General features: G+C 38.8%; 1 protein-coding gene across 6 annotated transcripts in view; it reads right to left on the reverse strand.

The window, feature by feature from the left end:
• The window catches only part of srpk2 (SRSF protein kinase 2), a 67,702-nt gene that overhangs the window by 14,754 nt on the left and 36,895 nt on the right, over positions 1 to 16,053 (reverse strand). For 4 of the 6 annotated variants that reach the window (XM_041997224.1, XM_041997222.1, XM_041997225.1 and 1 more), the window contains 8 exons: positions 15,198 to 15,349; positions 11,510 to 11,618; positions 7,682 to 7,769; positions 5,157 to 5,244; positions 4,969 to 5,075; positions 2,923 to 3,088; positions 2,117 to 2,157; positions 863 to 1,190 (listed from right to left, as the gene is read on the reverse strand). In XM_041997224.1, the coding sequence (XP_041853158.1) occupies positions 863 to 1,190; positions 2,117 to 2,157; positions 2,923 to 3,088; positions 4,969 to 5,075; positions 5,157 to 5,244; positions 7,682 to 7,769; positions 11,510 to 11,618; positions 15,198 to 15,349 (1,079 nt within the window). The remainder of the gene's footprint in view (positions 1 to 862; positions 1,191 to 2,116; positions 2,158 to 2,922; positions 3,089 to 4,968; positions 5,076 to 5,156; positions 5,245 to 7,681; positions 7,770 to 11,509; positions 11,619 to 15,197; positions 15,350 to 16,053) is intronic. The other 2 variants (XM_041997226.1, XM_041997228.1) reach the window with 1 other exon arrangement.

Below are 16,053 nucleotides of genomic sequence, written 5' to 3' on the forward strand. Positions count from 1 at the left end.
ACAACCATTGCTTTGGTTTACCGAGAGTAATCCCAAAAAGAGAAAATATCTAATGAGCGACAATTGTCTGGACCAAAATGCCTCACTGGTGCCAGAGGTTAAAGGACGGGTTGGAGGTGATAGAGAGGCAGCAGTAACTCAAATAACCAATGGTTAAAACAAAGGTATGCAGAGTATCATCTCTAAACACAGCCACATTTGTCAGCAAAGAACAGGAAACTGAGGTTACACCTCGCGCAGAATATCCAAAATTGGATAATAGAAGATGGAAAAACATTGTCTGGCATAATGAGTCTCCAGTTAAGCTGCAACAGATGCTAGGGTCCTAATTTGTCATAAACAACATGAAAGCATGGATACAACCTGACTTGTATTAATAGTTCAGGCTGGTGGCTGTGGTGTAATGGTCTAAGGAATATTTTCTTGGTATACTTTGGGCCTCTTATTACCAGTTGAGCATGGTTTAAACACCACAGCCTACCTGAGTATTGTTGCTGACCATGTCCATGCCTTTATGACCACAGTGTACCATCTTCTGATGGCTACTTCCAGCAGGATAATGCACCATGTCACAAAGCTAAAAACATCTCAAACTGCTTTCTTGAACAGTTCACTGTGTTCACTGAACTGTAATGGCCTACACAGTCACCAGATCTCAGGCTGAAACAGCAGCTTTGGGATGTGGTGCAGCTAACAAATCTGCAACAACTGTGTGATGTCAATATGTACAAACATCTCTGAGGCAGACAGTGATCACTTCTCACTCAGTTTTCAAAGCAAGCAAGATTTATTCACAAATGTCTTGATTGTGATAAAATATTTCATCTCCCTGCACAGAACAAAAAACTCACGCATTACTCACATGTATGATTGGTCAACCTGACGGGCCTCTCTCTCCCTCCTCCCTCCTCCTCCTCATCTTCCCCATCCTCCTCATCATCGTCATCATCATCGCTCTCTCCCAGAGCCATGCTGGGACCCAGCGGCGGTGGCGGAGTCTGCAGTTGAAGCGGAGAGGGTGGGTTGTCTTCAGGTGCACTTTTGTCCCCACCTTCTTTGGCTCCCTCTTCCTTTTTCTCTGCTTCTCTCTCCAGGGCTTCAATCTCCAACATCCGCCTTTCCAGCAGCTCAGCTTGCCTCTTCTGCTTCTTCTTCAACTTCTTCTTCTTGTTCTTGGAGATCTTTCCCATCTGGGATTGAAGAAAACCGAGAAAGAGAGTCACACAGGAGTCAGAAACATAAAAGAATAGGAGGTATTGAGGGGATAGAAAGATGGTGGATTATGATTTATATATAAAGTTCACTAACTTCACACTGTATATTAATCTGTACATTCTTGCAAATTTGGTGATAATGATCATGCTGGAAGATTAAAAAAAACTAAGATTGAAAAAACAGTTTTCTTTTGGGTGAGCTTCTTAAGTTAGGTGACTTGACTTTTACCAGAATTACAACACTTAAAGTTAACGCACACTATCTAAGGCAAAGCAGGAAATACCACATTCTTCCATGCATAAACCAGGATTAAGCAACATTTAAATTAAAGTCCAGAAAGAGTCAAAGTCCTACTTGTTAAACAAATGTAATAAAACCACACACAGCAAGACATGCACACACATTGGTTGATATTCACTCTACGACAGGGTCTGAAATGGTTAAGAAAACGACTCTGTTGTTGAAGTTTAAGAGGTTTAAATTGAGATAAATTCGCCCTTTCAGGGCCCTCTTCTGAAGGACTTTTAACTTAGCTCACCAATCTGGAAACCTTGTGATTCTCCAAACTGAGTGTTCTGACCCCTGCCTACTTACGGTAAGACACTGCCTAAAAGTTTTTGGCTTATGACAAGAGTATTAGCCACATCTTTTGTGTTTCTCTGGAAGCGATTAATCATTTTCAGTAGGTGGCAGCATGCATCATCACATTACAATCCAATATCAAACAGCAAGAAAAACAAGAACATGTTCAACTGATTTCTAATATTGAATTCAGTACCTGCTTTTCTAGCTGTTGGGAAGCTCAAACTTTAGAGAAAATGCTTCATGTATGTATATTTTTTCTCCTCTTTTGTTTGTATATTGCATATGTTTGTGTGTGTTTTTCTTGGTTCATACTCACATCAGTTGTACTCACCGGTTTGAGCTGGGGGGCTGTGCTAACTGACAGACGGAGAGAAAAACAACAGCAATCAAAAGCTTTAACATTTCATCTGCTTTGAAAATACATTTGAGTTGTCAGGTTTAGTGCATTCACTATTTAAAACCATTAAGATTTCTTTTAGCTCCCTTTAAAGACATGGGTAACCCAAAATGTGTATGTGAAGTGAGAAAATTGACAACAACTGAAGAAAAATGGCCGTCAAACACAAAAAGCAGACATCTGCACTAACATTAATATCTACTAACTAACTTTTTATTTATTTATTTTTTTGCAAGTGATCATTTTAGGCTCAGTACTATCAGATCATGTATAAATTAGTCATTAAGAGGCTAAAACCAACTTCACTGCATGCTGGAAAACCTTTAGTTTACATTTGCTATTATTTACTTTTATAACTAAAATTAATTATACTTTGGTAATAAGTAATAATAAGTATCCTAATCAATAAAATTCTACTCTAAGAACTTTTTCTTTTTTCTTTTAATGCCTTTTAAACTTCTTGCTGACTCAGGTAAATGGATTGTGGTACTCCTTCATCTGTTTATATGAAAACAACAGCTGCTTAGCTTTGCATAAAAACTGCAAAGAGGGTGAAAATACACCTGCAACCACCTTAAAAGCTAACAAATAAACACATGATGTACATTTGTTATACCACACTTGAAATTTATGTGCACTATAACATTCAGCTAAGTTCCAGTCTTTGCATTGAGTATGTAATAAAACACATTTCCCAAATGATATGTCAGTGTGTGTGTTGCTACCTGCTGATCCGGATGGTGGCGGGGCTCCGGCTTTCTGCCATTCCGTTGCCTCCATAGCCATACGCCTAACAAAGACATCATCTACACACATCAGGATGTTCTCTGGTTTGATGTCTGTGTGGATGATTTTACACTTTGTGTGGAGGTAATCCAGACCCTGCAGGACCTGCAAATACATTCAGACAAAGTGATTCTAGCTCTGAAGAAAAAAAATATTAACATTGTTTACGCATGTATACACTCTTTCTTGGCCCAGATCTCTGCTGTCCCTCTCCCTTCTCTTCCTCTTCTATCTCTTGGAGCTAAGTTAAACGGATCTTTGAATGCTTGTCAGCCTCTGAAAACACAGACAAGAGACTGTTGATGTTTTCATTCAGCTGTTTCTTTCATTTGTTGTTGTCCAGAGGCTTTGACTGAAGTGAAAAACACATTTTTCACTGGAACTTTAGGACAACTTATGAGCAGCTGACAGTGACCAAAATGTTCAACAACCTCACATGCTGATCAGGCGGTTGATGGGGAAATTCTTTCATGTCTTGCAACTAAAAATAGTTGTTTTATTTAAATGTAAAGTCTTAAGTGAAAAACTTTATGGACTTTTTTCATTGGTTTAACTAAAGCACTATTCCCTTTATTTTTCCCTTTTAAGACATATAAACTGAGCAAGCCACAAAGCTTTTATTTTGTATTCTTTTGTTGTTTTTGTTTAAAACTATAACTGGAATGACACATGTACATTTCATAAATGATGAGCCTTCATTTTGCGTATTTTAAGAGCCTGGTAAAGCAACACTATGGCATCACTGAGAAGGAGGAAATATCTTGCAGCTGGGTTCTTTTGTTTCCTTCTAAATTCCTGTAAAAGCTATTTAAAACAAGCACTTTAGGGCACGTTTAACCTAGCCAACATCGTCTTTGCTTTATGGTAACTGCTTTGTTATAATTGTTTAATCATGGCACTTTTTTTCTGCTGCACTTTTTATGGTTTGTATTATTTTTATGTCTGTCCTTTTGGTTTTATCTTTGTGTGTAGTTTCTTTTGTACTTTGGCCTACAGATGGAAAATAGTATTCTGCTAAAGATGGCGCATTTACAGCAATTTATTGTAACGCTCATTAATATGCACTGATCCATCTAAATAAATAACTGAAGAAAAGCTTATCGGGTCAAATATCATCTCAACCAATAAATAAAAATGAAGTGACTTAACGAATGAAAATAAAAACAAACAATTTATGTCAATTTGTCAATATATTGAGCTGTATGTATGAGATGTGTGGTGGCAAAGGAATGTCTCCTTTTATGGGATGAATAAAGCTTATCTTATGATTTTCACCTGAAAATCATACAAACTCCTACAAATCTTCATGAATAAGTCATATTTATGAGTCCAAGTTTAAAATATGTACACTATTTGACTTATTACACTGCTATTAACAATGCAGATTATTTATCTAACGCTGATGTGATTCTTTTTCTCACATCATTTGTTTCCTTTATTTCTATTCTGTACAAATGGCAGCCTTAAAAATAGAAAGAAAGAAAGAAAAATTTAACCATCCTTTGAGAATATTTTCCACAGTGGGCAATGAGCAAGTGAAAGCTCGGAAACAACAGAGTTCCAGGCAGCCCTGACATGTCACCAGCATCCAGTATACCCTAAAATAACCTAACATTGAAATCTATGCCATGAAAACTGCATTTTTCCCACCATGTGTATAGAATGACACATGCATTCATCACTAGTGTTAAATTTCTTTGGCTATAACATTATAATCCAGCTCATAATGTTTGTAATGTTAAGTGTTACACAGAAAGCTAAACCACTGGACGTATGAATGTGGTTTAAAAATGCCAATTATAAACTCTCATTTAAACAAATTAATCATACAGACATATTTGATTTGTGATCATGGTTGTGCTCTTGGGAATAAAAGGTGTTAAATTGGGGTAATTTAACAAGTAATGGATTGCAGGTGCTAAATTTATCAGAATTTTACATTTAGTCAGAATTGTCTGACACTCAGCTTGTGTGTGAGTCCTCACCTGTTTGATTATGCTCTTGACACATGGTAGCGGCAGACCTTGGTAGTTGGATTTAATAATCCATTTCAGCAGATGATGACCAAGAACCTCAAAGACCATGCACACATCTGAGTTGCAGAGTCAAGGTTATCCTAACTTAGAAACTTGCAGCATAGAAACGGAGAGGGACACACTACTGATAAGGATACGTATGCCATTGACTCCAGAAATCTTGAAGTCGTCTATCAGCTGAACCACCATATCCTTGTTGGGATCGCTGGGGTCACTCTCTCTCACCTTAGAGACAAAATGGTTAAGAAGATATTGTGAAAGTGGCTGGTGGAAGAAAAAGGGAAAATAAAAGCCACAGAAGACTACTTGGTAGGGAAAAGAACATTGAGGAAAGAACTACAGCAAGAAAAAATGTAACCCCCTTTTCACGTGAAACTCCTGTACAGAGGGCATCATGAGATACTTGCTGTACAGAAGAACCTTGCACCAATCCTAACATGAACCATACCAAAATCATGCAGACAAACTCAGCTAAAAGACTCTACCAAGCACTGACATCCAAATGAAATACATGGGCAAGTAATTACACGGGCATGTAACAAAAACATCAGAACAGCGTTGCCCATTTTAGAGCTTCTGCTACTTTCTCCATTTCAAACAAACCACACAGACAAGGTGAAAGCAAACTCCGCTACTTTCAAAGATTTCTCTCTATATAATGTACTTTTTTCTTTTACTATTATTCAATAAAGTAAATAAACTAAACCAAACTGGGTTACTGTCTTCTTTTTTCACTGAAAGTAATGTGGTTTTATTTTAGGTGGAAACAACCATTTAAATAATCCAGGTGAATTTTCTCTGAAACATATTTTGTTTTTAACAGCCCTTCTAGAGTGTCTAATGACATCCTGATGCTGGAGAGTGCTCTGTGTTACTGTTGTTAGATTTGACCTCAGCATTTGATATTGTTAATCATCACATCATGCTGGAAAGGCTGAAACACTGGGTTAGTGTATCAGGGTCAGCTTTAAAAAGGTTTTCCTCTTATTTAGCTGAACAATCATTTTCGGTGGCTGCTGCTAATTTCAGATCCTTGCCTTCATCTCTTGCCTATGGAGTGCAACAGGGGTCTGTTTTGGGGCTTTAATTATTCCTTTAATATCTGCTCCCTCTTCAGGGTTAAACTTTCTTTAAAACCCCAGGATGTTTTTAAACTACAGGTTTTGCTCAAGTACTTAGAGGATGTTAAGAGTTGGATAGCTGAAAATTTCCTGCAACTTAATGATCAAAAAACCTGAAATCCTCGTTTTTGCCCCTGACGGTTTTCTACCAAAGAAATTCCAGTCTCTTGGCCCACTGGCCTCCTACGTAACCCATGTTAAATCACTGGTTAGCTCTTATTTTTATCATTTAAAAATGAGGTAAGCCCTATTGTGTCACGTTCTGTGCTGGAAATGATCATACATTCTTTTATATCTTGACACCTGGACTACTGTAACTGTTTTCACTTGCCTCAAGAAGAAATCACTGGAACATCTTTAAGTTGTACAGAACACTGCTACAGGGCTTCTAACTAAATCTTCAAACCACTAATGTCACTCCGTTGTTAGCTCAGCTACACTGACTCCCAATCCACTGCAGCAGTGGTTCCCAACCTAGGGTCCAGGACCTCCTCCCCAAGGGAGTTTCCTAAAGAACACAAGGGGGTCCATGAGGCTTTGAACATTCAGAGCAATTGTGATCAATATCCACACAGTGTCTCTGTTTTTAAAAAAATAATAAGGGTAAGTTGTTAATTTAACTTTGGCTCTAGTGAAGGACGGGACTCAGCCAGAATACAGTATTTATGGTGAGAATTTCACTTTTGAAAGCATAAAACCAAGTATGGTTTCAGCATGGGGTGGGGAAGGGGGTCCATGGCTTTTTAGTATTTGCATGAAGGAGGTCCTCAAGGAAACTAGGTTGGGAACCACTGCACTACAGAGTACATCAGTCTGGTTTTAACATACAGAACTCTGCATGGTCAAGCCCCACATTATATCCGTGAACTTTTGCAGCTATATGTCCCAAGCAGATCCCCGAGGTCATGTGATCAGGGTCTGCTAGCTGTGCAGCATAAATGCTTAAAAACCAAAGGTGACAGAGGTTTTGCAGCACTGCCTGCTACTCGCTGGAACTCCCTTCCTCTAGAACTGCGGACTCACTGATATCTTATAAAAAGTAGCTAAAAACTTATATTTTTTAATTTGCTTTTGTATAAACTTTTGTTTTCTAACATTCATTTTGTTTTTATTGTGAAACACCTTGCGATTATTTATTTTGAAAGATGCTATATAAATCAAGGTTTACTTTATTTACTTCTGTTGTTATCACATTTCTGGGCATTCTTTTGAGATCAGCCTTATAAATATCATAATAAATATAAATATCATATAAATATCACACCCGTTGTAGTTATGAAAATATATGTGATTTATTTTGAGTATGCCATGTCAGACAAAAGGCAGAAAAAATACTCCTCGTGAAGAAGAAGTTAAAAGTTGATAGATAAGTAATTAGCACAACTTTTAAGTGGAATATTAGCAGGTAATGCAAAGAGGAAATTTGAGAAACAACATCAAGAGCAAGAGCTGGAGAGTACATGGGGAAGAAGTCATAAAGGAAAGACAAATTAAAAAGAAATATCCCAAATACAAAAACACCAAACTGATCAGATTCTTACACATCGCAGCAGTTTGATCTCATCCAAGGCAGTCTCTGTGTAGTGTTGGGCACTCTTCACCACCTTCATTGCCACAAAGTTCTTCACTCTGGTTCAACACAGACATGATATCATTTTACACTGATAATCACACTAACACGTGTGACAGTTGTGAAGACATGAATCAACATATGAACCAGTGTTCAGATTCGGCAGATTTTTACATGGCAACTCGAAAAACACATTGATGTGACCTGTGTGGTAATCTGTGTAATATTAATGACCTTTTCTTCCAAACAGTGAAAGGTAAGAATTTTATGTTCTGTGTTAATGGAAAATAAATAGGAGCATCTGTTGATAGGATGCCTCTTTAAATAAAGTATAACCGAACAGACAGATAACAGTCAGACATGAGGCAAACAGCACATTATTAAGAGGTATAAGATAAAATCAAAAAGCATAATAATTTCTTGAAGTTACACAACACTAAGAACCAACATAAAATGAAGAATAAAAAGAAAAAAAAAGAAGGGAAACAAAAAAGAAAATGAGGGAAAACAACTTTTCCCATATATGATTTATTTTGCATCTGATTTCTGTGGATCTCAGTGGCGTTATCTATGCCACAAGCATAAAACTCAAGTGCCACATACGGCCCGTGAATGAACCATCTTTCGCCCACATGATAATATCTAATGACTATTTGAACTAGCCCCACCAATATAGTGCACGCACCAACATAATATTATAAGTCCCACAATGCATTCCCTGTGTGTTGGCATGTCAATCATGGGCCCGCAAGCGGGTACCTCACTCTTTCTACTCACCTACAAAATATAGCTAAATGAAAAGTGGACTTTGAAAACGGGGGTTTTCAAGGCAGGCGGGAAACGGAGTATATGTTTACAGAAGTAAGGGGCAGAGCAGTGTGCCTTCTGTGCAGAGACAGTGTGGCTGTAATAAAAGAACACAGTGCATCCAAAAAGTATTCACAGTGCTTCACTTTTATGTTACAGCCTTATTCCAAAATGGAATAAATTAATTTTTGTCCTCAACATTCTACACACAATACCCTATAATGACATTGTGAAAAAGTTTTTTTTTTAGAGATTTTTGCAAATTAATTGAAAATGAAACACTGAGAAATCACATTTACATAAGTATTCACAGCCTTTGCCATGAAGCTTAAAAGTGAGCTCAGGTGCATCCTGTTTCAACTGAAAGACTCTCAGACCATAAGAAACAAAATTCTCTGGTCTGATGAGACAAAGATTGAACTCTTTGGCGTGAATGCCAGGCGTCATGTTTGGAGGAAACCAAGCACTGCTCATCATCAGGCCAATACCATCCCTATAGTGAAGCATGGTGGTGGCAGCATTATGCTGTGGGGATGCTTTTCAGCAGCAAGAACTGGGAGACTAGTCAGGATAGAGGGGAAGATGAATGCAGCAATGTATAGAGACATCCTGGATGAAAACCTGCTCCAAAGTGCTTGATCTCAGACTGGGGCGATGGTTTATCTTTCAGCAGGACAACGACCCTAAATACACAGCCAGGATATCAAAGGAGTGGCTTCAGGACAGTTTTGTAAATGTCCTTGAGTGGCCCAGCCAGAGCCCAGACTTGAATCTCTGGACAGATCTGAAAATGGCTGTACACCGACGCTTGCCATCCAACCTGATGTAGCTTGAGAGGTGCTGCAAAGAGGAATGGGCAAAACTGCCCAAAGATAGATGTGCCAAGCTTGTGTCATCACATTCAAAAAGACTTGAGGCTGTAATTGTTGGCAAAGGTCCATCAACAAAGTATTGAGCTGTGTGTAGAATTTTTAGGTAAAAAAAATTATTTTGGAATAAGGCTGTAACATAAAATGTGGAAGAAGTGAAGTGCTGTGAACACTTTCTGTATGCACTCTATAATGTAAGAACGGACTTTAAAACGAAACACTACGATAGATACGAGCATTTGGACACGAAAAAACAAGTACGTACGTTAAAAAGAAGTCTGGTGTGACAACAGGCTATGTTCTTTAATGCCACATCAGAAAGCAAGACTGCTGTTATGTGCAATGGCTATGCCAAAGAAAGGTGCTGAAAAGATGTTAAGAGTTGTGTGAGGAAATATGCGAGTACATGGGAAGCAAGAAAAGGACACAACACAACTCGGAGTAAAGAAAAATAAATACATTTTTTTGCGTGACATTTTTGTGTGATGTCACGAGCCACCTAGGTGTACTCAACCTGCAGCTTCAGGGGCAGGGCCGTGTCAGCATGTATGCTGCAGGCTTTAAAAACCCAGCTGCGCCTGTGGGGGAATAAGATGTTGCAAGAAAACTTGAGCCATTTTCTGTGCTGCCAAACTATGGAAGAGAAGGTCTGTACTGCCATTTTCCCAAGTACACAGTTTGCTGAAAAACTTGGCATACTTGATGCCGATTTCACACAGCAATTTGACAATTTTGATTCCCCCCAAAAGCAAGTTTGAACTGTTCAGTAATCCATCTGCAGCTGACGTGGAAAGCACACCATAAAACCTTCAAATGGAGCTGAATGAGCTCCAGTGTAGTGACACACTTAAGGCTAAATATGAGTCTGTTTCCATGTTTCATACTCGAAACAATGCTCCAGCTGTGCACCCAAGCTGCTCAAACAATCTCTGTTTGGTAGCACATACCTGGCTGAACCACTGTTCTCTTTCATGAAGATAAACAAAACGTCACACAGGAGTCACCTTACTGATCAACACCTTTACTCAATCTTGATGATTTCCACAGCTCAGAGCCTGACCCCCAACACTGATCCATATGCATCCACGATGAGACACCAAGTATCCAGCTCAGACTATTGAGCATCACAGAGCAGCAAACTGAGTTTTAAAGCATTTTTAGTGTTTAATGCAATTCCATTTTATTTTATTTTTTTCTTTCAAGCTACTACATTTAATTTCTCTTTGAAGAAAATTATTCTTTGGCTGTTCTTTGCATGTACATATGAATTTATTCTGAAAAAGCTGCAGATAGAGCCACAAAAAATACTGCAACTGATTTAACTGATTTTTGACATTTTACTTTATGAAAGCTGTGATTGGTGAGAACATACTTGTAGAATAGTCAACAGGTTTTGAAACAATCACCAGGCTTTTGAGTCTTTGTCATATCACTGAGAATAGTTAGTATCACAGAGTAGTGAACTGACCTTTTATGCAGTTTCAGTTCTTAATGCAGTTTTTGTTTTTTTTGCATTTATTTATTTGTGTTTTGTTTTTTTTGCTATTGCAAGGCATTTGAGTTTTTAAATGAAAAAAAAGAACATTTTGGCTGTTTGCCTGTAGCCCACTGTGTATTTTAGTTAGAAAAACCTGATCTAGTGACATAGTGTAAGGGTTAACCAACTTAAAACTGCAGCCACTGTACAATCTTAACCCAAATCCAACTAGCGTAATCAACACCTGTGACATGAGTAAATTAGTTTGTGTGTGTGTGTGCACAAAAGTCAGTGAAAGGTGACACTGGCTTGATGATACTGTCATCCATCCGCATCAGTTGCCATGTGAACACAACAAACAACATTACAGTTAAAATTGATGGCTTTGGTTGCAGCACAGGACGGTGTTAGTTGCATCTGTCACTGTGGTGGTTCCAGATCCTTGCAAATGACAAGAGCCTTATGTGTGTGTGTGTGCATGTGTGTGATATTTGTGGGGCAGCAAGGTCACATTAAGGACTGTGGAATCAACCTTTATGTGTGAGGGAGCATATGACTTCTGGGTCATGACATGTTTGTTGTGAGTTTGTGTGCAGGGAAAAAAGAAAGATGTGCAGTCTATACTATGTGTGTATGTGTTACTCACTGGATGTCCCAGCAAAGCCATACGGTGGAGAAGTGACCCCACCCGAGCTTCCTGATCACATGGTACCTCCCGTTGAATAAATCCCCGATCTTCACCGGGTGGTATCCTCCTGAGAGGGATCAAGCAAGCGAAGATGAAGGTTACAGGCGACTGTATTTGATAAAGAGGCAATGGCATGAAATTAATTAGCAAGTATGAAGAAGAGTAGGAGCAGCAGCAGAGGAGGAAGAAGGTCAGTGTACAGTGTTGATAAAAAGTTTTCAGACCCTTTGAAGTTTACAGCTCATGGGCAATTCTCTACAGTAGTGAAGAATAAACAGGTTATTTGGGTGTTTTACAAACTTATGAAAAACAAAAGACAAAAAGGTAACGCATTTTAATTAGTGTTAGACCAGAGATTTGTTGCATCTGGATTCTTTCAGTGGTTTTTGTGAGGCTTTTACAACTTGACCATTACCCTTTTGAGCCCAAATAAAACCACAGAACATAATTAAGGAGAAACACACCTGCTTGCATAAATGTTTTAGAGGTAATTTTGTATGTCAGGATCAAAACTCTGCCGTGAGATCAAACAAATTATAGACCTATGAGGCTGCAAAGTGATGAGAAACAGATCTGGAAAAGAAAATTAGGGAAAAAAAAACATGCTTCCAAGATCTGGTTGCTAAGCCAAACTGTGTAATAATTCATGCATGATTAGCACTGGTTCTTAAAGCAAGAAGCTGACTTGTTTTGAACCACAGCTGCAGTCTTCCTGAGTGGAGCAGGCGGAGCTACAGTAGTGGATGTCTATCCTGGTAACCTTGATTTTTCCAGCAAAATTTAATTAATGAAATGTCTGAGAAACACCACAGAGCAGATGATTTGTCTCTCTTAAAAAAAAATAAATAAATAAAATGTAAGGCTACATGTTATTTTTAACTTTGGCCTTTTTTAAAAGACAGGAGTCAGCCAGAATAAATTATTTATCAAATCAAATTTGTAGCACTTTCATACCAAAGGCAGCACAAAGTGCTTTACATAATAACAGTAATAATTAAATATCAATTTTAAAATTAAACATAAGCCTTCACATACCCAAATATATGGCCTAACTAAATTAAAAACACACACCTAATCATTCATTAACACTCACAGACTTGTGCACAAAAAACCCACAAAGATCAAATAAACCTCAAAACAATAAAAAAAAATTTATAAATAAATTTATGGTAAGAATCTTGCTATGAAAGCATAAAACCAAGCATGGTTTCAGCATGGGGTGGCACAGCTTTTTAGTACTTGCATGAAGAGGGTCCCACAATAAAACAGCTTGGGAATCACTGCTCTAGAGCCATCCCAGCTGTGTCTTACGGTTCAAAAACACCCATTCTAAATTGACCCTAGGAGTGGGTGTGAGCTATGTGTGAGATTTTATGTGACAGCAAACTTTCAGATCAGCAATGATAAAGGGCAAAGACTAGTGTCAAAGAATGTAGAACACCCATGATCCTGCTCTGGATCGCCTAAAGCAAGCATACATTTAAAACAGTCAAGAACCCGAAGCATGCTAACATGAAAACATTGGTTTCAAGAAAATTTGAAATCTGTGAAAGATCTGGAGGGACCCAGCAGTGCAGCTTAGTAGAAACCTGAAAATTACTGACACCCATTCAGATTTCATGAGCTTGAACAAATCTGCCAGAGAGGTGTGTTAAGCTTGTTCCAGTGTTCCAATAGGACGTCAGGCTGCCTTTCTTTATAACCAAGTATTAAATTAAAGGTCCCATATTATGCAAAATTCACTTTTTAATGGTTTTGGAACAGTCATACTGGTCCCCCCGCATGTGTAGGAGACCTGTAAGTGTGAAACTCTTTCAGGCGCTCTCTCTCCCCCCTGCTCCACCTCTAGGGAAGTAAACGCTGAAGTGAGCGAGTTTGAAAGCGTGTACGTTAAGACGTCATAAGGGACAATAACCACTCCCCACAGAGCGATGGACCCGCCTACCGGCTCTCAAAGCACGCCCTCTAAAAATCACCTAGCGCCCAGTGTTTATCCTTTTCAGCAACCATCGTTAGCGGACATGGCTAAGCGACAGAAGCACTGTTCTGTTTGTGGCTGCATAAATGAACACGAAAACGTTTTTTTACTTCCATCCACTGAACCCACGAGGACTGAGTGGATTAATTTTATTTTTGGAGGAAATGTACCCGGAAAACTTCCAAAGGTTTTGCATGTCTGTGGCCAGCATTTCAAAGAGGACTGTTTCCACAACATGGGGGCATGGAAAGCAGGCTTCGCCGACCGTTTGAAGCTGAAGCCAGGTTCAATACCAACTGTCCGTGACACAGCTGGAGAGGTAAGAGCTGGCAGTTATTTTATCGTTTCGGCCTTATTAGTCTGATAGCTTGAAAATATATTAGCACTGTTATAAATGTAGCCAAGTCACTGTTTCTACTGTTTGTATCCGGTGCCATTGTGCATCAGATTGATGAGCGTAGCTAGCTGTGTTCTCCGTGCGTTTCGGTTTGGGTCGGGAATGGGGGCTTCAGGAATGGGTTCCGGTGTTCCGGCATTTGTTTATCCTTCACTACGCTGTAATCAGCGTCTAGTAACCGCTAAGGCCTAACCTGTCAATCACCTCATGACGGGCGATGCGATGGGCGGAGCCAACAGCTGAGCTGCTCCACCAGGGTTCCGCCCACCATAAACGGCACATTTCTGAAGTTGCTAAAAAGAGGGAGGTGAAGAGAAGCCGCTGCACTCAAACTGAGGGTCGATTTGTCCATACCATGGCGGAAATATTTAATTTAGATATTAATGAATGGTCTCAGATTGGGAATAAAGTGTATAATATGGGACCTTTAAGCTTCTTAAAGCTGATGTAATTTAGATAATTCAGTTTAATATTTCTAATACTTTTTACAAAACAATTTAAAAACATGTACTTTTTTCAGTGTCACTGTAAAATATAACAAGAAAAAAAACTAAATTTACCTCAGATGATACAGAAAATAACTAATTTTTAAAGAAAAAGTGGAGTGGAAAACTTTCTGTTTGCTATAGAGGTAAAGAGATATTGTGTTAATATTCAAGATTTAAGCAGAAAGAAATCTTGAGGGGCAGGCACTCTAATCAACCATAGAATTACACAGTAAATACACAAAACAGAGCTGACCAGATTACACATAGCTTTTTGTTTTGTTTTGTTTTGTTTTGTTTTGTTTTTTAGGTACAAGGATGGTAAGGCTTTAGAAAATGTATTAAAGAAGTTTTGAGACGACTTAATAAATATGAAAGAGGGCCTTTGTCATTGTGTTAAATTACGCTGTATTATGACAAGAGGCGTAACTTTTGTGATACACTCCATTTTTTTTTCCTCAAATGACAACACTGAACGTTGTAAAATGCCTTCATCATCCTGAGCCACTGCAGAAAACTGGGCTGCTCCATTCTGGCAAGAACCAAACAACCTTGAAACGTTTGTGACACACTAATGTTTGTACCAACACTGCTGCAAATCCCATCAGGATGGAGAGAGAAAGGAGGGAGGAGGAAGAGCAAATACTGACAGAAAGAGGGAGAGAAGACAACGTGGACCAGGGCAGCCATTGTGGAGCTTCGTGGGACAGATATAAAGAGTGGAAGTAATTGGCCGAGACAGAAGAACTCAGTGTGTGTGTCTGCCTGATTGTTTGCAGTTCTGACCTTTACAGTAGTCTGCGGGGTCTTCCTGCTCCTCATCATCGGAGCCCAGGATCTCCTCCTCCGGCTCTGGGGGCCCTGCCGGCTCAGGGGGAGGTGGAGGAGGCGGTGGGGGAGGAGGTGTGCTCACCGGGGCTTTCTGCTGGTTCTCAGGTCTGTGAACACAATAGTGAGCCAAAACTGAGAAATTTTACACAAAAAGTCGGCCTCACATGGATATTTTATTACAACAACAAAACTGAGCTACAAAACCAGTTTACTAACATGGAAATTATTCGTTTTCATAAACATTTCTACAGTTAAAGTGTGTGGTTCTGACTGGAGTCAGTGCTGAGTTTATAAAAGCTGTCACATTTGCTGTCTACATCATACTGTGTCAGACAGGTCGTTTCCACAAGGGTAAAAAAAAAAGAAAAAATTCAGAGTATTATTTGTGTGTGTGTGTGCATGCATGTGTGTGGAATAAATAAAAGAACTGCAGCTGGCATGACCATCAAAACTCAGTGTTGCTTAACAAATAACAAGTGTGGTATTGTCTTAAGTAAGTCATACTTAGTTGAGAAAAGTTGCATGAAAACAAATTAAGTCTCTTTTTAGTCATAAAACCAATGAAAAAAAAAAGGCACCGCAATAAAACCTGGTGTTATAGTGAAGCATTTTCTGTGCCCAGATCCACAGGCACACAACATGCCTGAATAAATACTTATTTTTAAACTGTCTGCAGCTCTATAGTTTGCTTTGTTAAGTGTACAACATGGCAGTGATTCATTATTGATACAAACTGGACATTTATGTCAGAATATTGCAGGACTAAAGAATTAGTCAAAAATGAAATAACAAGGAAGTCATTATCTTTATG

This window comes from Melanotaenia boesemani, chromosome 10 (assembly GCF_017639745.1).
Source record: "Melanotaenia boesemani isolate fMelBoe1 chromosome 10, fMelBoe1.pri, whole genome shotgun sequence".
Taxonomy (NCBI): Eukaryota; Metazoa; Chordata; class Actinopteri; order Atheriniformes; family Melanotaeniidae; genus Melanotaenia; species Melanotaenia boesemani.